The sequence below is a fragment of the Ipomoea triloba genome, chromosome 3, assembly GCF_003576645.1.
Source record: "Ipomoea triloba cultivar NCNSP0323 chromosome 3, ASM357664v1".
Taxonomy (NCBI): domain Eukaryota; kingdom Viridiplantae; phylum Streptophyta; class Magnoliopsida; order Solanales; family Convolvulaceae; genus Ipomoea; species Ipomoea triloba.
The window spans coordinates 17619606-17638611 of record NC_044918.1 but is presented as its reverse complement, the minus strand read 5'-3'; the positions used below and the strand labels follow the sequence as shown (position 1 = coordinate 17638611).

At 36.9% G+C, this 19006-nt stretch overlaps 4 protein-coding genes across 4 annotated transcripts; all 4 read right to left on the bottom strand.

Moving 5' to 3' along the window:
• Window positions 1-4241: 4241 nt before the first annotated feature.
• LOC116014025 (probable protein ABIL4) lies at window positions 4242-6551 on the bottom strand. Its single transcript, XM_031254009.1, has 8 exons — window positions 6334-6551; window positions 6179-6261; window positions 5802-5949; window positions 5620-5719; window positions 5493-5529; window positions 5191-5321; window positions 4648-4712; window positions 4242-4551 (listed from the first exon to the last, which is right to left on the bottom strand). The coding sequence occupies exons 1-8, from the start codon at window positions 6442-6444 to the stop codon at window positions 4435-4437; spliced, it is 792 nt and encodes a 263-aa protein (XP_031109869.1). The 5' UTR covers window positions 6445-6551; the 3' UTR covers window positions 4242-4434.
• Window positions 6552-7275: 724 nt separating this feature from the next.
• On the bottom strand, window positions 7276-11268 carry LOC116013336 (proteinaceous RNase P 1, chloroplastic/mitochondrial-like). Its single transcript, XM_031253026.1, has 7 exons — window positions 9446-11268; window positions 9271-9360; window positions 8979-9160; window positions 8764-8884; window positions 8608-8676; window positions 8261-8390; window positions 7276-8041 (listed from the first exon to the last, which is right to left on the bottom strand). The coding sequence occupies exons 1-7, from the start codon at window positions 11195-11197 to the stop codon at window positions 7794-7796; spliced, it is 2592 nt and encodes an 863-aa protein (XP_031108886.1). The 5' UTR covers window positions 11198-11268; the 3' UTR covers window positions 7276-7793.
• A 686-nt stretch (window positions 11269-11954) lies between these two features.
• Window positions 11955-15121, bottom strand: LOC116013337 (nuclear envelope-associated protein 2-like). The gene is made up of 7 exons (XM_031253027.1): window positions 14483-15121; window positions 14232-14339; window positions 13279-13599; window positions 13128-13190; window positions 12976-13037; window positions 12813-12884; window positions 11955-12317 (listed from the first exon to the last, which is right to left on the bottom strand). The coding sequence occupies exons 1-5, from the start codon at window positions 14654-14656 to the stop codon at window positions 13005-13007; spliced, it is 699 nt and encodes a 232-aa protein (XP_031108887.1). The 5' UTR covers window positions 14657-15121; the 3' UTR covers window positions 11955-12317; window positions 12813-12884; window positions 12976-13004.
• A 1556-nt stretch (window positions 15122-16677) lies between these two features.
• LOC116013874 lies at window positions 16678-18819 on the bottom strand. The gene is made up of 3 exons (XM_031253832.1): window positions 18582-18819; window positions 18342-18460; window positions 16678-16997 (listed from the first exon to the last, which is right to left on the bottom strand). The coding sequence occupies exons 1-3, from the start codon at window positions 18728-18730 to the stop codon at window positions 16978-16980; spliced, it is 288 nt and encodes a 95-aa protein (XP_031109692.1). The 5' UTR covers window positions 18731-18819; the 3' UTR covers window positions 16678-16977.
• Between the last annotated feature and the right edge of the window lie 187 nt (window positions 18820-19006).

The following is a 19006-nucleotide window of genomic DNA, read 5'->3' as shown; positions in this document are numbered from 1 at the left end:
GGGGGGGGGGGGGGGGGGGGGGGGGGGGGGGGGGGGGGGTGTTGAGAGACCATTGGGGGTGATGGAAAGGAGGATTTACGTACAATATAGGAGCTTACACAGTGGATGAAGCGGAGGAATGGGAGATCCTTCAAGGGCTGTGCGTGGCGGTGCAGTTAGGTGTGCGAAAGCTGATTCTGGAATGTGATTCTAAAAACATAATCAACGCCTTGAGGGGGTATAGCCCTCGGGGAAACAAAAGGAATAACACTATTTCCAGATGCCTTGAGGTGTTTCAGAAGTTTGAGGACATTGATTTGGGACATGTATTAATGTATATCGTGAGCAGAACAGAATTGCTGATGTGTTGGCCAAGCAAGCGCGAACTACACACCCGACCTCACTATGATTGACGAAGCCCCACATGGGCTGCGACATACCCTCCTTGAAGACCAACTGGGCGCGAGATTCCAACGTAGGGCCCCCGGTTACGAGGTAGCCTATGGTGATAGCTATGTCCTTTTTGGGTGTCCCCCTCTCCTTTGAAACAAAAAATTTACAAAAATGACATCATCTATCATTCATTAATCAAAATCCTAATATGTTAATTTATTCTTTTATGTCTTTTTACACCTATCAACTAATTCAATAATTAATTTTACAAAACACTTTAATTTCAATTACTTAACTTATTAGCTACTATCTTTTTCAGCTTTTAGCTAAGCCACCAAGCGTGCCAAACAAAACATAGATCAATAGTACCCTATTATAATAAGATATATTATACTTAGTTGCACTATCAATATCATTGCTAATATTATTCAGCCCTATTGCAAATATTCTCAATACAATTAAGTATACCATTTTTTTTTTTGAAAATTAAGTATACCATATTTAAGTATACATGATCTTAAAAAGTATACATGATCTTATCTATACCATCAAAAAAGTACAATAATTATAGTTTTGTTTTTTAATTATTAAAAAACACAATAAAACTAAAGGACTTGCTTCCAAAACGAGATACACTTAAAATTGATGAACAAAATTTACAAAATAGACTCAATTGAACATAACTGCAAAATATATAAGGTCTGAAAAAAGAAAAAATAATAATAATTACTTCTCTTTTCTTCCTCATATTTTTAAAATGGTTTTTGTGCGTTTTTTCTAATACGATCCTTTTTCTTTCCAGGGTACTTTATTTTTGGCACATTTTAATAATAGTAATACAGCATAAGAAAACGAATAATAAATAAATAAAAACATTGTCAACTTCGGTGCGGCATCACGACGACGCAATGCGGCACGTGTGTGGTCCATAATAACGTGGCTCGCTTCTACAGACTACAATAGATGGAAGAAGCACTCATCTAATTTGTTTATTTATTTTTACAGTTAAGGTATTTAATTGATTTTTTAAGTGTTTAAAAAAATTGATATTTTTTTGAGTTTAGGATGTTAACTACACAATCATGTATAGTAAATGGTGCTAGTGGACTCTTATTTTAAATTGTTTATAATACATTTTATCATATTTATTATTTTAAATTAAAATAATAACAACATTTTATAAAAATAAAATGTTATAGGTTAATTTTAGTAAAGATGACCTAACATGAACTAAAAATATAAAATATAGATAAATTGTGAAAATAAATGAACACAAATTTTTACATATAACCTATAAATAGTGTAAAGTAAGGTGAAAATTACAAACCTTTTTTCCCTTTATTATGTAAAGTCAAATTCACTATTATTGGGAGGGAATAAGGTTCAAATTGGCCACTGAACGTAACGTGAAAGTGCAATTAGGCCATTGAACGAAAAAAAATGTGCAATTAGGCCACTGAACACTCCAAATGCATGCAATTTCACATGATAGCAGGTTACCTTCCATTTGATAAGGTTGCCTGCTTACATGGATGCCTGATGAAATGGAAGGTAACCTGCTATCAGGTGAAATTCCATGCATTTGGAGTGTTCAGTGGCCTAATTGCACATTTTTTTCGTTCAGTGGCCTAATTGCACTTTCAGGTCACGTTCAGTGGCCAATTTCAACCATATTCCTATTTGGAGTGTTTGAACAGGTACATATGGAGAGTTCAGACTGAAAATTACTGTAGGATGTCTACAATAGGAAGTAGAGAGCTTTAGAAATATTTTTAAGCCAAGGATTATGATATTGTCTTCTTCTTCTTCTTTATTTTCTTTCTTTTTTTCCTTAATCTGGTCAGAATTTTAAAAATGGGGTAGAAATGCGTTTCTAAATTTCTAATTTGGGTCCGAAAATGTTTTTAAAATTTAGGCTAGAAACATGTTTGGGACCAAGAAAATAAGTTTTTAAAATTTTTATTAATTAAAAAATATTCTATAACTTTTCTGAAAACTTTTGATTAATTTGTAAACTGATACTAAAACGAAGAAATACTTTAATCACTGACTTTCCGTGCACCATAGGATAGTTGTATTATGGCATCCATGACTTCTTATAGTAATTGACTAATTGTGCAATAATGGTAGTATTGATGATCTTTTTGATAAGATGACTAATGGCATGCTCAATGGGATGATGATAACAACCCTTAATTAATTAATGGTAATCAGCATTCCATTCAATATAACAGTAGCCATAATTAATCCCCAATTAATATTTCAAGACTTTCAACCAAGTTACTTCCCTTGGACTAAACTCACAATGTGATAATGTAGTATCTGTTCATCTATACTTTAACGCCTCCACTGAGGACCGATAGTCACTACATACCATATGGGCACAAGGTGTTTGGCAGTAATCTTGTATTTCTTGTTCATTAATATCTTATTTAAGATTTTGTTTATTTTGTTCATAATGCCCATACATCATGTTTTGATTTTACATTTCAATTATTCATTGTTTCATTCTTAAAAAACATCAAATTCAAACTTTTTCTATATTCCACCATGACTAATGGACACAACATATAAAATTGATGAAATTAATTGAATCAGGTCTCAACTAATCTCAAATAATAAATAAGAATGAAATAATATAAACAATGAAGGAAAAGACAAAGATTTGTTTGGAGGTTTGTTTGTGTATTACAAGAGAATGTAATAATTGGACATGTGGTGTCCTAACTCCCAACTTAGACAAGGGTTACCTATGTAAATTAATTTGTCCAACGAACTCCCTAAGAATATGGTACCCTCATAAGACTAGGTCTCTACCCAATCCCTTACATGGGCCCAGAGGTTGTCCCTAGAGGCCAACCCCGCAATCATTATACGGTGGATCATAGTTCACAATCCATATGATTCCAAAACGCCGCCGTTTCATTAAGTAGAGAAACGGTTGTCGTCAAGTTTTAATGGAGTTCCATAAATGAAATTACAGTTCATTTCAAAAGATATTGCCTCACATTTGTTTTTATATTATCAAACGAAACTGTATTTATGTTGAAAGGAAATTGCAATGTATTATAAAAGAAACTGTAGTTGTGTTGAAAGGAAACTGAATAACAGTTTTATATATTTGAGTGTATAAGCTTTATCGAAAAGGAACTGTAGTTATATTGAAAGGGAACTGCATTGTATTATAAAAGAAACTGTAGTTGTGTTGAAACGAAACTGAATAATAGTTTCACATATTTGAGTGTATAATGTCGACCGAAACTGTAGTTATATCGGAAAGGAATGTAGTTGTGTTGAAAGGGAACTACAATGTATATAAAATGAAACTGAATATGTTATACATACAGAGTTAACGGCCTGAAACGGAGTTGTTTCAGCCGTTTCTTTTCATTAATCAAAACGACGTCGTTTTGATGCATGAACCACAATCCATTGTGGACCGCGGTCCACAATAAAATTTGCGCCAACCCTAGGGCTGGGCTCGGAAGCCCTTCTTGTCTCATCCGAGCCCGAGGTGGGGTAGCTAGCCTCCGCTCCTGACTTCCTTCCGGGGCCCTATCCACTCGAGCTTTTCCTATTGGGTTGAACTCGATATATTCATCAACAATTATCACAATAAAGAACAAGTTAATAGTATTTTTTTTTATCGTGATATATATACTACAAACGTATTTTTCATACAATACAATGCTGGTGCTGTGTTTATAGGATATCATAGACTTGAAGCAACCACATACAAGTTGGTTTGGTAACCCTAAGGTTCCAAATTTGACTCCCGTGAGAAATGTCTACTTAGGTTGGTTTACCTCATTGTGATCATTTACCGGCTAAGATCACAAGGCAGACTTCACTCAAATTGCACATTCCGGTAGCAGTTATAGACTTTTCCGTAAATCAAAGGATATGATAATGTACACCAAATCACCAATAACACCATATTCTTAACCATCCCTTAATTAAATATGAAACTGAAATGATAACATTCTCTAGTTGAAGCAGGAATGGATGTGCTTGTTTATACATACATGCATTACAAATACAGGAATCAAGTCCTAATTAACCTTAGCAGTAGCTAACAGGAGTGTTTAGTGTTCTTTTGCCTCGCCGAATCATTGACTTCAAATCTGTAGTCTGCAATGCTTTCCAGTTCAATATGCTCCGTTTTAGCTTCCGACCATCCTTAATTCAACCAAAAACACACAACATTAATTAGCTTTTCTACTCACCATTCCTCATATCCAACTGTGAAACAGCATATATAGATAGGATGGATACCTGGAACTCAAAATTGGGATTTTGAGGTTTTGGTAGTGCTGGAAGGTCATGACGAACAGGCAGCACTGCAGATATTCAAGAATGGTTTTTGTTGTTAAGATAATGTTTAACCTTTGTATAAGATAATTATAGTATGCTTCACAATCACATGTTTGGTTTGAGTGTTTTAAGGATGTGCCCAACGAGGTCAGATATGTTCCGTTTCAACTAGAAGTTAAAGTAGATAGTGGAACTACACATTTTCATTTTGTATGTTATACTTGTATGCTCCACACTTATCCTGCAAAGCAAGAGCCAAGTTGGTTGGATTTTTTGTCTGGTAACCACAAGGTTTCAAGTTTGACTCCCACTGAGAGCAATTTATTGGCCTTTTTAATTTGAGCCAGTCAGCTATAGACAATCTAAGATGGTTTACCTCTTTGTGACTTTTTATGGGGTTTACCCAATGCATACCCTCAGATAGTGAACTGTGGGTTACCCTCGTCACCCAAAAAAAAACAAAGAGGACATTCAAAGTTCAGAGTGGTTTGTAGATCATTTTACCTGGTGAGGAGCTAATCCCCTTCTCAGTATCCTCAGCCAAAGAAGCCTTGTAGTTGCAAGTGTAGAGGAAAAGTGGCACTTCATCTTCTGCTTCAAATTCAGGCTTAGCAGCAACTGGACTATCTGATTCCCTTCATTCACACAAGTTTAAAGACACAAAATATTACTCAAAAGTTCCTTACTTTCTCCCTAATGTTTGTTGCTCCATTCACAAGACTCAAACCCGAGACCTTCCACGACTTGGAACATGTCGTTGCCACGACTCAAATCATTGCAGTTTCAAATCCGAAAAGAAAACTAACCTCGTGACTCCTCCTGTTCGCATAGGATCTGGCATTGCTGATCAAGAAAACAGAATCAGCTTTAAGAAGTAGAGACCACAACATTTGATGAAAAGAATTGGTTTGAGTGATAGAATGAAATGATTACGCGGGGATAGATAGCGAGGGTGAAATCTCGGGCAACTAGCGCTCCAGTAAAATCTGGTAACTGCAAGCTTCTGAGCATAGTATTGGGATGTTCCAAGCCTCTATAATTCAAAACAAACAGACAAGTATTGGCTCAACCATGTTTTCTGCTAATTCTGGTTGTATTAAGTACTAACTACTAACCTGTTTCAGGCAATCAATTCGAAGTTCTGTTTCAGAAATGTTGTTGCTCTTTGCAAGACAACATTCAAGGTTAGCAGATACACATCCCAGATGATCAATGACCGTAACGACAGCCCTGCATATGTACTCTCTTGTGTGCTCCACCACACTGCACACACATAAATAAATGCAGAATGAAAAATATGCACAACTTCATACTGTTAAATTGGAAAACTTGCAAACTTATAACCGCAAGGTCACAAGTTTGAATACCAGCCCTCCTGGTTTGAGCCAGTTAGCTATGGACAACCTAGGCTGGTTTACCAGCTAGGGCCACCAGAACGAGGTTTATGAGTAGTAGCTGCGAGTTTCCCGACTCAAAGAATTGGAAGACTTGCCTTCTCTTCTGTTCAGAATTCTGGAATGTGGTCTCACAGTAGTCTGCAGCATGATGAAGCTGAGAGCACAAATCCCTGAGTTCCTGCAATCAAGATAATTAAACAAGTTTCAAGAAACAAAACAGAGAAATTTCTTTTTTTAAAAAAAGACTTACTCTTAGAGACTTTTGAAATTTGGTATCATCATTATCCTCATCTGTTTCTTCAACTTCTGGTATCATCTTCATCATCTGTTCATTGGCAGGCAACACAGTATCCACCTGCATTGTTTCCTTGAGCAAGAAAGCTTGAGAACAGAACCAAAGAAACTGTACAGAGCAAAAAACAGAAACGTTGCAAGAGCACAGGATAACCTTTAGGGGAAAGAAGAGTGGTCCATTTTAATGTGTCAATATTGTGTGTCTGTTTCCGAGGGAGAGAGATATAGAGCAGAAACAGACAAGGGTTAATGAGAGAGATTCTAAAAGCAGAGAAATGGAGTGTGTGTGGGCACATATGAGAGACAAAAGTTACTGTCAGTCCCGTGATCTTTAAGGGTACTAACCCCTTTCCCATTCCCTTTCCAAAACAAGCTGTGCAGATACCTATCCAACCGCCAGTCAGCCTCTTTCTGTTGCCTCAACACACCTTTTATTCAAACAATATACATTTCTTGCAAAAACTTTAGTCCAACCATATATGTTTTTAAGGTGGTATTGAGTAGCCTGCATGGGCAGTTCAACTGGTCACAAGGGTGAAGTTTGGGAGCAAAGATCAAGATCGAATCTCACCAGTGGCAGGTTCGCAGTAAGCAAAGAAGGTTTAGCATCTGTGTTCAGTCGAGGATTTTCATCCTTCCAGATGTTTTGTCGGGCCGAGCATTCTTGGTTTGAGCAATCTTAGCTGATTTACCTCCATGATGTTCTTTACCGAGTATTACCCTTGAGTAGTGGTTGCAGGTACACGTGTTGATGTTGTATTGTTTTTCGCAAAAAAAAAAAAAACATTTTTTTTTGGTTCATGTTTCAACTTTCAAGAGTTGGGTGATAAAACCAGCACTAACATTTAATGGAGAATCATGGAATCCAGTGTCCAAATGCAAGGCACATGCAAGCTGATTATAAAAATGGCAGCTCAGAAATCATAATTTCCAGCCTCGAAACAACCAAAACAGAAAATGCAACTTCCACTGTCTTAGGTTACAAGGGAACACGCCATGAGCCAAAACAGGCTGTGTTTTGCTGATTTAGAGCACAATAAAATACTCTATGCAACAGTAAGAGAGAGGATTGCAGAGGGTGAATGAAGTAGTGATTTACAAGGGATTTTGCAGAAGAGAATTACAGATACAATTTTCCCTCAACTTAAACACAGGTGAAATTTGAGACGCTGGAGGAACCTCTTTCTTCAGCAGCATCCACACTCCTACCTCGTTACGGCTATGGTGGAAAAAGATATTCTCGCTAATGAAGAACATTGCAGAATTGTAGTCAGCTCATTCGGTTAGGGTTGTTTATAGGGTGACCGAAGGCAAGAGGAGGATCAAAATCGTGAAACTGTTGATCAGATTTTCTTTGTCAGCTCAAGTGCCAAACAAGGTCCCGATGATTCTGAAGGCAGGCCTCGGTCACATACATTATATTTGGAAATCAATCGTGCAGCTGCCAAGCGTCTCTGCAGCCTCAAGTTCTTGACGAACCATTTTCTGATTTGGAGATCTCGATGATTGTAGAACATCAACACCTTTTAGATTTGCACACGTCTCTTTGGGTACCTCTGGACTAATCTCATTGTTGCCATGCTTCCTTCTAGTCACTTCTTTTCGAGTTTTCTTTTGAGTACTTGAGCTTGCATCTTTCTCCTTATGGCTTGGAACTTCTGTTTCTGGTTTTAAAATAGATAAACTCTTTATATGTCCACATATGTGGGAAACATTTAACATTTATCATTCGTGGGAAACATTTAACATTAAAAAGATCAAGTTTTTTTTTTTTTTTTTTGAAAGAAAAAAGATCAAGTTTTTATATGTCCGTATGAAATTGAATATTTGTGATGCAGTCGTAATAGTGCTTAACAACTGCTATTTCATTTATAAACAAATACCTTTGGATACATTAGGAGAATTCTTCCCTGTCGTGTGTGGGTTAGCCCGTGTAACACATAACCAGGTCCTATCCCTTTCAGATTCAAGCTCTGATGCGATTGGAATGTGCCAGTGACCTTTTTCTGACTCCTGTCAACAAAAAGTGCCATCCGTTCTATTTATTGTTATCTACACTTAAGAAAAATAATTTTTAAAAAGTTCTATTTTATCAACTTTGAAACAAATACGATTAACCCATGCTAACTTTTAAGTCGTGTATATTAATTTATGGATCATGAGCATGTTCCATCCATGTCTAGATTCCAGGTCGAAAAAATTAATACATTAGTTGCAAGAAAAGACAAACCTGGATTACAACAGAATATGGGGGAGGCATGTGAAATACTGGACCTATTTCCGAGAAACCGAAATGCACCTTTCATAAAAATAAATAAATAAAAATCCTTCATCAGAACCAACCAGTATAAGCGTCCCAAGCACTGATATAAGTATTAAAACTCACCTGATGTCGCTCTTTCCATTTAGGGAAAAAGTCATTTCCAAGTAATTGAAACAAATGATCTCTCATTTCATCATTTGTCACCATTAAGCATCTGAACTTTATAGCTGCATATAACCAGTACCTGAAGAACAAGTTACTTCCAGATGGCTATATATATGACGGTGCATCATAAAATATTGAATAAATGGCAACAAAAATTTCACCATAGTTCTTACCAATCATCATTTGAACCGGTAGGTGTTTCATAGAGTGCATCAGCAGTTCTCCACTTCTGTGCAAGTGCCTTGTTTAATGGTTTGCGCATCATATCACCAGAAACTCGTCTATTATGCAAGATTATAAGAGGCCATCTTTTAGAAGGAAGCATCTGACGAATTCCATTCGCAACAGCATTGACCTTTAAGATGAATATCATTTGGACAAAAGAAAATTACAAGATGAGATAAGAACAAGAAAGAAAAAATAATTTATTCTTGTATTTTGTCAACTGTGTAATCAAACACTTACCTTAGATGGTTGAAATTTTCCTTGGCTGAAGAGACCAACATTTGCTCCATCAACAACTGCTTCAAAAGGTCCATGGTCGTCGAGCCATTTCTGCATTCAGTTGATTATTTTTACCCTCGTAAGGCCCACATATTATTTGAGAACAAGAAATTACTCACAACACAACTTTACATACTTGAAATTTCTGAAAATTTAAATTCTTCTCTCTCTGTGACGCTATAGATGCGACTGATTTGGCAAAATTCTCGGTTTCTTCAGGATCTAGGTCAATGGTTGCTAATTGTTCACCACAACATTTACAGAAGCCATCAGACCCCACGGATGTACGCAACACAGTCCATTTTCCATTTCCCAACCAGCCTTGTCCATGCCAACCTCCACCTCCATTTTCAATTGCTTTCCTAATTAATCTTTGATCCCATTTTCTTTTTCCCGCTCCAGAAGCAGCCTTACTATGAAACCATTCCTCAATCAAATCAGCAGTATAAGGAGAAACCTGCCTAACACTCATTCTAAGTTTATGCAATAAATAATAGACCTTGTCACTCCTTTTAGCCTCAACACTTAGTTTCAACAGTGCTTCTAGTTCAGGCTCCTCTGGATAAACCCCATTCTCCAGCATATGTCCTTCAACCATGAATGCTTTCTCAACATCTCCGCTATTGCAGAAAACACTAAGAGCAGGACCATAGGATCGTAGTCTTGGATCTATCCCGCATTCCTTCATTTGCTTCACCACATCAAATGCCTTATCACCATCGCCTAAAGACATTGCCAGTCTAGCCATGGATGTGAAAGTCGCCTCATTCATTGGAACCTTTTCTAAACGCATCAACTCACATATTTCAAAACCCTTTCGAAGTGCAAAGCTCTTGACATCTTGGCCTACTTGAATTACATAGCCTTCCTGTTGATCCCTTGCATCTTTTACCTCAGAAGGCTTGACACTAGTCTTCATCAACTGAACTAATTCATCTAGAGTTTGAGGAGAAGAGTCCAAAGGCGTGCTCAACAATTCACTCCAACTAAACGTACTTTGAGAATTATGTTGCAAATTATTTTCCAAAGAGCTATCTACTGTCAAACCATTCTCTCCTCCATAAGGTTTTCTATTTTCCATTCGGGAAAATTCACTATTATCTTCAAACCCCACACTACTAACCTCCTTTGATTCTAACGGGTTCAAACTCCTACTACCACTCCCGCTTTTTGCAGGCTGCAGAAAACCAGTAGCCGCAGAAGAACAAAGATACAGAAGCACAGAATAATGGTACTGCCCAATTCTTACTCCCTCCTTCCTAGCCAACTCATACAGCCTAATTGCCCCCAAAAAATCCCCTCTTTTCGAGCACATATCCAACCCTAGCCTCAACTTAGCTTCTGGTGAGTGTACCTTACCTTTACTAGATCCTTTTTCCCTTTGCTCCTCTATTGCTACCTCCTTGCCATCATTCTTTCTTGATTTTTGCTCTACCCTCCTACTTTTCTCATCCTTCTTTCCAGAAGACCCATTTTTGGATTTAACAATAGAAATTTCAGGGCTTAATTCCCCTCTTTTTCGTGAATTTAACCCATTTACCCCATGCCCTTCTTTTAATACGACCCTTTTCTCAACATTTTCTACTGCATGATTATTTTTTGAATGTTTTCTACTAAACCTGCTAACTTTAGAAGTAAAAGAAGACAACCCAGAACCATTTTCTCTACAATTTACGCTACGCGGTATGATTCTTGAGATTTCTCGGTCTGTTTCCAAGCGAGTAACATGTGTTTCAACTTCAAGTGTGAGCTTGGTTGAAGGGAAATATGAGGTGTAGATCTTAAAAGGGTTGAGCATTGATGAATACTTACAGTAGGAGAAGGAAGAGAGGTGAAGCTGAGCCTTTTGCAGCGGTTTGAAGGTGAAGGAAGCGGAAGCGCAGGCCATGTGTGGCCGTCACATAGCCGCTCTGCTCTATGCCTCTATCTCGGTCTGATTACTGAGTTTGTTATCGGAAACTGGAATTTAAAAATAAAAAATAAAAAATCATTTTCATTTTTTAGATGACAAGAATATCTCTTTATAATTTATACTCCGTATCATGTTTTGTTCAAGGAATATGTGAAAATTGGTCCCAAACAGACTAAAAAGTCTAGAGGGAGATTAAATAGACTTTCAAATTTTCGATCTTAAGATAAGGTGAGCTGAAACAAAGTTAAAAAAAAAAACAAATTTTCTTGCACCGGAAGTCTCAAGCTTACTTAAAATTTGTGGTTATAACGTTTTGTAAATTATTTGTTTGTGTGAATAAGAGTTAATGGGGTTAGTGAATCCAATCCGTAGTAATTGAGGAGATTGGAAAGAAAGAGGAAAATGGGAACACAAAAGCAACAATGGACTTACTAGTAGTGAATACCAACACCGACCAACTTTCTGGGTCTCCACCGTCGGGCACAGTAGTTAGTGGGCATGGTTGTAATCGATGGCAGAGATGGTAGAATGGCTGCCTGCCGGCTACTCCAAGTCTTCAAAAAAACACGATTCAACAATTGTTTTATTTTATTTTTTTAGCTTTAAATCATAACCAAAACCGTTCATACTATTTCGATATGATTGCTACAATGTCCGATTAAAGTCAAACCAAATTGCGGCCATCCATACATATAAACAATAATTTGTTGGAGAAAAAAAAATAAATGAAATACTTATTTTTAAGTGCAAAAATGTCAATTTAACATCTCTCACACACACACAAACACAAGTACTAGATACATATATCACCGCATGAATTCATAATCATAATAGGAGGATCCACTTAGAATGACACTTCAGTCATTACCTCAACTTCAGTCGCTTTGAAACCTAGCTAGCTTATCTGCTGCCTCTATAAACCTTAACAAAACCCCTATCTCTTTGTAAACAGTACCAATACCACCATTGAAATGGAAACCACAATCTTGAACCCTGAATTGTCCCAGAAAATCTTATTCTCATTGCTTGACTGTCCACCATTTTTACTTGCCAATTGATCTCTGATTTCCTTGAGAGCTTCATGCTGTCCACCCATCTGGAAAGAAATGCATTTCTAAAATTCAGTAAACCCCACAACGCTATTGTTATTATATATATATTGGAGAAAGGCAGTATGCCAGTATTCGCATAAGGCGGACAGGGACGGGCCGGGGTGGCGGGGAAAGGGACAGGGAGTACCCTGTTGCCATTTCTATTCATAGTTCATTGCCTTAGAACTCATGACTATGTGGTTACAAGTGTGGATCTCTTTCTATCTCGATTGGGGTTAACCCCAACTAAATATCCTCAAATTGCTACTATATTTTTTTACAAGGAAAACCCACAACCCTGTTAGGTTTCTACCTTGTGAACCTAGCGGTAAAGGACCACAATGAAGTAAATCAACCTAGGTTATCCATAGTTGAAGGCTCAAACCAAGGGGCAAGGATCCAAACTCATGACCATGTGGTTACAAGTGTGGATTTCTTGCCATCTTGACCAGGTTACCCGAATTGCTACTATATATGCATAATGGAAATCATTAACAAACCTTGTGGAGACAGAACTCCAAATCTAACACCCTCTTTTTCAACTGCTGTTCAGCTATCTGATGCTTTTCCAACTGTTTCCACAAATGAAATGTAAGTCATTTAGCAAAGATAGATCGAGGTTTGCGAGGATAAAAAAATCAGAGAACTTTCATGTGTATGAACCTGAGATTCCAACTGCTTGGCTTTTAGCTTCAACTGCTGGCCTGGCCTCGGTGCTTTTCTAACTATTACCACAAATGAAATGGAAGTTGTTAACGAAACACGAATTAAACCTGTATAGGATAAAATTTCGGGAGAACTGTGATGTACAAAACCTGAGATTCCAACATCTTTGTTTTTAGCTTCATCTGCTGATCTGCTCTTCGACACTTCTCTAACTATTTCCATAGATCAAAGGGAATTCATTAACTAACATGAATTAAATTTCTTACAGATAAAAATTCGGAGAACTGTGATGTGTACAACCTGAGATACCAACTCCTGAGTTTTTAGGCTCCAAAGACTGGACATGAACTTTAATTCATCTCGCATCTGGGCCAACTCTTGTCTGAAATGATTTTCAATCCTCGAGACTTCATCTTTCAGTTGCATTTGGGAACCTTCCCTCACTCGAGGATCCTTCTGTAACAGATCTAATTGCTCTCCCAGTCTATTTAAGCAATCTTCATGTTCCTTTATAAGTTCGAAACACTGAAGTTGCACCGCTTGTGCAGCTGCAGCACTAGCATCTGCAGATGCCTGAGTAGCTGAAATTTTAGATTTAAGATCATCTACATCCGAGAGATACTGCATGAATTAAACAAATTTACAGTTAGGTTTAGTTTATTTCACCTCAACTTTTTGACATAGACAACAACTGCATTATACAACGCTTACTTGAGCGCTTAAACAAATGTATGTAGCAGCATCTTGTGAATTCCTCTCTTATAATATAGCAGGGAGTATGTAATAAGATGAAGGATATATATATTTCAAATCAAATCATTCAATTAAACCAGTTTTAATGCACTAATAAGTACACCATTTTCCATTTCTCATCAGTAATCATGTGTATTGATGAGCATACCTAATAGACAATAAGATAATGATAAACGAACCAAACTAAAGCAAAAAAGGAAGCAAAAGGATAGAAGTCAAAAAAATCTTGAAATGACAATAGGATGCTTTATTAGACGCAGATAAAGCCCACTTTACTTAATTCAGCCAAGTAAAATCATTCAAGTAATTACAATCAAAACCATCATACAATCAAGATCCTTCATAAGCAACACAGTCAGATCCCCTCAAAAAACAACAAGTAAACTCACTAATTTGAAGATTGAACAAATAAAAATATAAGTTGATCTTTTAAGAATTTTTTTTTTCCAGGGAAAAGAGAGAGAAGAAGATTATCAAAATTTAGTTAGAATAAACAGAACCTTCTCAACGGTGGATGTTGAAGCTTCAAGCTGCAAATCTTTCTCCTCCACGATCTTATGCAACCTGTTTAATTCTTCCTCCATTTTGTTTGCCTTGTTCTCCGCTTCCTGTATATCAATATATTAAATTAAATTAAATATTAAAGTAAAGCTGAGGAACAACCTGACCCACCCTAAAGATTTACAGACGCAAAACAAAAAGGTTGAAATGATGCGATTTCACATAGAAAATCGACACACTTTTCGCATACCTGCCGTGTTAGGGTTTCCCGTGCGAAGCTCTGCTCTTTAGACTGAAGTTGGATGCGCATATCATTGAGCTCCGCCGCCAGCGATACCACGTTCCGCCGGAAATTCTGCTTCTTCTCATTCAGATCCTTCAGCAACGGATCCACGTCTCTGAGAGCCGACGACGACGACGACATCTCCGGGGAAGTTTCGAGAAAAAAAAAACAGTGAACCAAAGACAGTAATGAACTTCCTTCTCACAGAGATCTTTCAATGAAAGCTAACTACCTTACCATCCTCTGCATGTGTACGCGTTTGCTAAGTATTTATTTAATTAAAATGTGAAACGGAAACGTAGACGGTGATCATGGGAGATGATATGCCGGAGAAGATTGATCAATCTTCTCCGGCATATCATCCCCATGATTTCCGGACGGCGGTGAATTTGGTTGTGAGAATTAATTAATTGCTCAATCTCTCTCTGGGTGTCTCGCGGAGATTGATCAATCGTCTCAGGCATATCATGATCTCTGTCTACGTTTCCGTTACACATTTTAATACTATTGCTGCTGACCTGGCCTGAAATAGGGGTTGGTTCGGGGAGTCCGAGCCTCGGGCTATGTGAAAAACGGAAAATGATAAATTTCGAACCCGGCTTGGAGTGACCTCCTCAGCGCGGGAAATCTGAAAATTTTCGCCGGGTGAAGAGATCCGCCACGTGGACCCTGTTCGACCGTTCGATCCTCTTGTAATTAAATTCCTTCGTACTACTCCTTCCTAGTTCTTAGAGCATCCTTATAATGGAGTTTTTTTTTTTTTTTTTTTTCAGTTTTTGAAGAATTTTGTTAAGTGTGATTAGAAAATAAAAAATTTTAAAAATAAAAGGAAAACATGTTGTTAGGCGGCAGGCGCCCAAGCTACCAATTCCCTAAAGAATTATGTGCCTAGAGCATATCTACACTACACGCGCATGAAATCTAATTGTCAATAGTATTAGGCCTTCCTCAATAGTAGTGAATTTTTTAGGAGATTTTGCAGATGTGATTAGAATAGGGAAAATGATAGTGGAGAAAAAAAATAAAAACAAAACAAAAACTAAAAAAATAAAAAAATAAAAAATATAAATTTACGCACCCGCCGTCATTGCGCCTCATGCACATGAGGCGTAATAACATTCTCCCATGGGGCCACCAAACCTGCCAAAACCCTTTGTTTTGCAGGAGAAAGACCCCCACTAAAACACTCCCCTCCCATTTATAAAAACACCACCCATCAAGTTTTTACTATTCCAAAATTAATGCAAAAGTTACTAATAGGGTTACCCTTAGTGCAATCACACACACATGAAACCCAACTTTTCTCTCTTTCTTCTCTCATTGAGGCCCACAATAAACTATTCATTTGCAGGAAAAAACACATCATCTCCCCTACTTCTCTTACCTCCACATCACACTATACCCCCACAAAAAACCACCAAATATTCATTGATATTGATGCTCTTAACTAACCCGCCCAAGTCTGCAACATTTACAACAAAAAAAAAAAAAACAAACAAACAAAACAAATCAACAAATTGAAAACCAATTTACGGGCAAACAATGTTTTGTTACAAACTTTTGTAAGTGGAGTTATATTACATGGATTCTCAAATTTTTTTCTTTAAATTTTATTATTTGTTGTAATAGGTATTAATAAGCTACTTTTTTTGCCAAAGACCTTATGGTATAGTGGAACCCGATTACACCCTACATGGAAGGGGGTGGATTCGAGTCTCAATAGAGGCGATATTGGCTCTTTGTGGTTCATTTGGTTGAGAAAGTAACTATAAACAGATACTACATTGTAACACAGTTATATAAACCTAAATGTTGCAGCTAATATTGTGCCTAATAAATGCTATCGATTTTGATATAAAATTTTGCTAGTGACTTGTTTTATATTTTCCCTGATTCTCCATTTTGTCTATATATATATATATATATATGTATATATACATATATATTGTATCATTTAGTTTAATATTAAGTAAAATTTATCATAAAATTTTATATACAATTTCTTCTTTTAAAAAAATAATAAAAAATTGAACATTACATAATGATTTCTGTTCCAAACTGGACCAGACAAAAGCATATACACTAGAAAATGGAAAAATAAAAATAAAAATAGAATACCCTATATTATAGAGGGGAGAGGGGAGTATGAGAATATGAGAACCTTGAAGCAGCAAATGATGAGGTATTTATAATAGCACAGCATTACTCACCAAAATTCACCCTTTGAGTATGAATAAATCAACCTCTTGGACAGAGCAAAATACAGATTAGTATACAACTCAGCAAACCAAAATGCTTGCCAGGAACTGGGAAATCAGTCACTAATAATGATGTAGGAAAAAGTTATTAAGGTGACCAAAGAAATGTTTTTGGTCTAAATTCAGATATCAAGAATCCGTAGCCTACATCCCTTCTAAGAAAGAAACCGCCTGCCTAGTCAGGACTTGACTCAAAAGGTGCCATCATAAAGGCAGTGAATTCCCTGTAATATATACAAAATTAGTGCAAAACCCCACTGTTGATGTATATAACACAAGCATATATGGTAAAACAACAAAATGCAAGAAATATAGTAGTAGGAAATCATCAGTGCCTTCAAAGCCAAGGATAGGATATTGTCACAAGAAAAGTATAAACTTCTGCATGCCCTTACTTGCATTAGTATACATTGTTCCACACAATAAACATATAAACAAACCAGATAACCTGAAAATCAGGTGCTAGCAAATGCCATTATTTGGTACCTTTGGAAAAAAAGACCAAGACTTCTTTCAAGTAAGGTTGGATGACGCAAAAGATGTGCTTCCCAAGAATATATAAAGGTGGCACTGAGGCAGCAAGCCAATTGAATTATGACCATGTTTCAATACCTTTATATAAATCCCAGCCCAAACCAAATGCAGAGACATTATTCGTTTTACACCTTTTAGTTCTCAACATTATATAATGCATGACTTTGGTGTATAATTACAGGATGAAAATTTTAACAGTGAACACAACTCTCCCATTGCTCTAATTTTAGCACTCCAGCTGCAAGCTTCGTTTACCTAACACAAGGTAACCCTCTATGGTACATCAACCTATATAACATCTAAAATTTTTGCAGTCTATTCCCCATGCCCCTTCCCATTCCAATTACAATTTATAACTGAGCCTCAAGACGTTAAAAATAACTGAATTCAAGACAGCTAACCCCAGTAACCTCAAAGGGCAATTAAACCGCAATTCAAAAGACAGACCCAACCACCAACAAGCAAGTAATGAAAGTAATAGCCACAAATGACAACTACCAAGATCTTTCAACGAGTAATGATACTTGTAAAACATACCCCTACAGAGTATGAATGTGCAATTAATACAGAGGTTGGGAAAAGGATAGAGGTCCCCAAAATCTAAAAAGGGAATGTGAAAATACAGATAATTTTAAGCAGGTTTCAAGTGCTTCCCACATAGCTTTTTTCTGACAAAATAGTATAACAAAGTAGAAACTTCCAGGCAATCCCAAGATAAACTGCAGTTGTAGCAATTGACAAAATAGTTTAAAGTTGACAGAAACTCTAACCCTATTAAAACTTCACTTATTAATAGACCTTATACCAAAAGGTTCTAAAACATGAATTCGAGAAAGAATTATCCAATTCAAATTTCAAACTAAAAAGTCTTCATCCTTCAATACCTAGTATACATTTGGTACTACAGATGTCACAGAACCAAATAGCTTGAGAGAGGGAAAAAACGAGAAAATTTCTATAACACCAACAACAGCAAAACATCGAACATCTCCTGGACGCAAAAAATATTCCGAAAATGAAGCCAAAAACGTTACCTTGAGGAACTAAACTCCAGCTATGCGACTCAATGGACAAGCTGGACTTCAGCCGAGCTGAAGCTATGGCACTGTACAGTGGCATCATCGTCTCCACTCCACTCAATTCCACGGGTAACCTAATTTCCAGTTCAATCACAAGCACAATAAGCATCTCAAGCTCCGCATTTCCATTTTAGTACGTATACATGCAGAATAACATAAAACAGATACATGAATCATGTATGTATGCGTATATACCTGGAGATTCGGGAGAAGCGTTTGACAGATGATTGGGAGGCTGGCTTGAGGAACGATGCATCATGCGACAAAGAAGCCGACTTGTTGATCTTGAGAGCTACAGGCTGTAACCGAGAAGATAATCTGGAGAGCACTCTCGAGGCCGCCATTGAAGAAAAGATTTGGAGGTAGATGCTTGCAGTAAGGGGGCTGAGGAGAGCGACAAGGGTTTCAAAATGGTTTAGTGATACGGCGTCGTTCTATCTCATTGATTCAAAAGTAGTGATATACTGATATCAAGTGGACTGGCAATCATCGCCAAGTTTTAAAAAAATTAGGCTTGGACCTGGGCTTTTTGTTAGGTTTAAACGTGAGCTTATAATCCTAAAGTCTTTTTAAAATCTTTTTTTTTTTGAATATTTTAAAATCTTATTTAATATATAGGT

What these genes read in the sequence shown, in the direction of transcription:
- LOC116014025 (XM_031254009.1), bottom strand. Translation starts at nt 6,444, where the DNA reads ATGCAGGTGGATACTGTGTTGCCTGCCAATGAACAGATGATGAAGATG. An exon ending in AATTTCAAAAGTCTCTAAGA is followed by an intron (nt 6,262 to 6,333) that starts GTAAGTCTTTTT and finishes TCTTGATTGCAG; the next exon opens with GAACTCAGGGATTTGTGCTC. An exon ending in GGGGATTAGCTCCTCACCAG is followed by an intron (nt 4,713 to 5,190) that starts GTAAAATGATCT and finishes GAATATCTGCAG; the next exon opens with TGCTGCCTGTTCGTCATGAC.
- LOC116013874 (XM_031253832.1), bottom strand. Translation starts at nt 18,730, where the DNA reads ATGGCGGCCTCGAGAGTGCTCTCCAGATTATCTTCTCGGTTACAGCCT. An exon ending in CGCTTCTCCCGAATCTCCAG is followed by an intron (nt 18,461 to 18,581) that starts GTATATACGCAT and finishes ACTGGAAATTAG; the next exon opens with GTTACCCGTGGAATTGAGTG. An exon ending in CTGGAGTTTAGTTCCTCAAG is followed by an intron (nt 16,998 to 18,341) that starts GTAACGTTTTTG and finishes TATATATTACAG; the next exon opens with GGAATTCACTGCCTTTATGA.
- LOC116013336 (XM_031253026.1), bottom strand. Translation starts at nt 11,197, where the DNA reads ATGGCCTGCGCTTCCGCTTCCTTCACCTTCAAACCGCTGCAAAAGGCT. An exon ending in GAAAATTTCAACCATCTAAG is followed by an intron (nt 9,161 to 9,270) that starts GTAAGTGTTTGA and finishes TTCATCTTAAAG; the next exon opens with GTCAATGCTGTTGCGAATGG. An exon ending in ACCGGTTCAAATGATGATTG is followed by an intron (nt 8,885 to 8,978) that starts GTAAGAACTATG and finishes CTTGTTCTTCAG; the next exon opens with GTACTGGTTATATGCAGCTA.
- LOC116013337 (XM_031253027.1), bottom strand. Translation starts at nt 14,656, where the DNA reads ATGTCGTCGTCGTCGTCGGCTCTCAGAGACGTGGATCCGTTGCTGAAG. An exon ending in GGGAAACCCTAACACGGCAG is followed by an intron (nt 14,340 to 14,482) that starts GTATGCGAAAAG and finishes ATTGATATACAG; the next exon opens with GAAGCGGAGAACAAGGCAAA. An exon ending in CAACATCCACCGTTGAGAAG is followed by an intron (nt 13,600 to 14,231) that starts GTTCTGTTTATT and finishes TAATTCATGCAG; the next exon opens with TATCTCTCGGATGTAGATGA.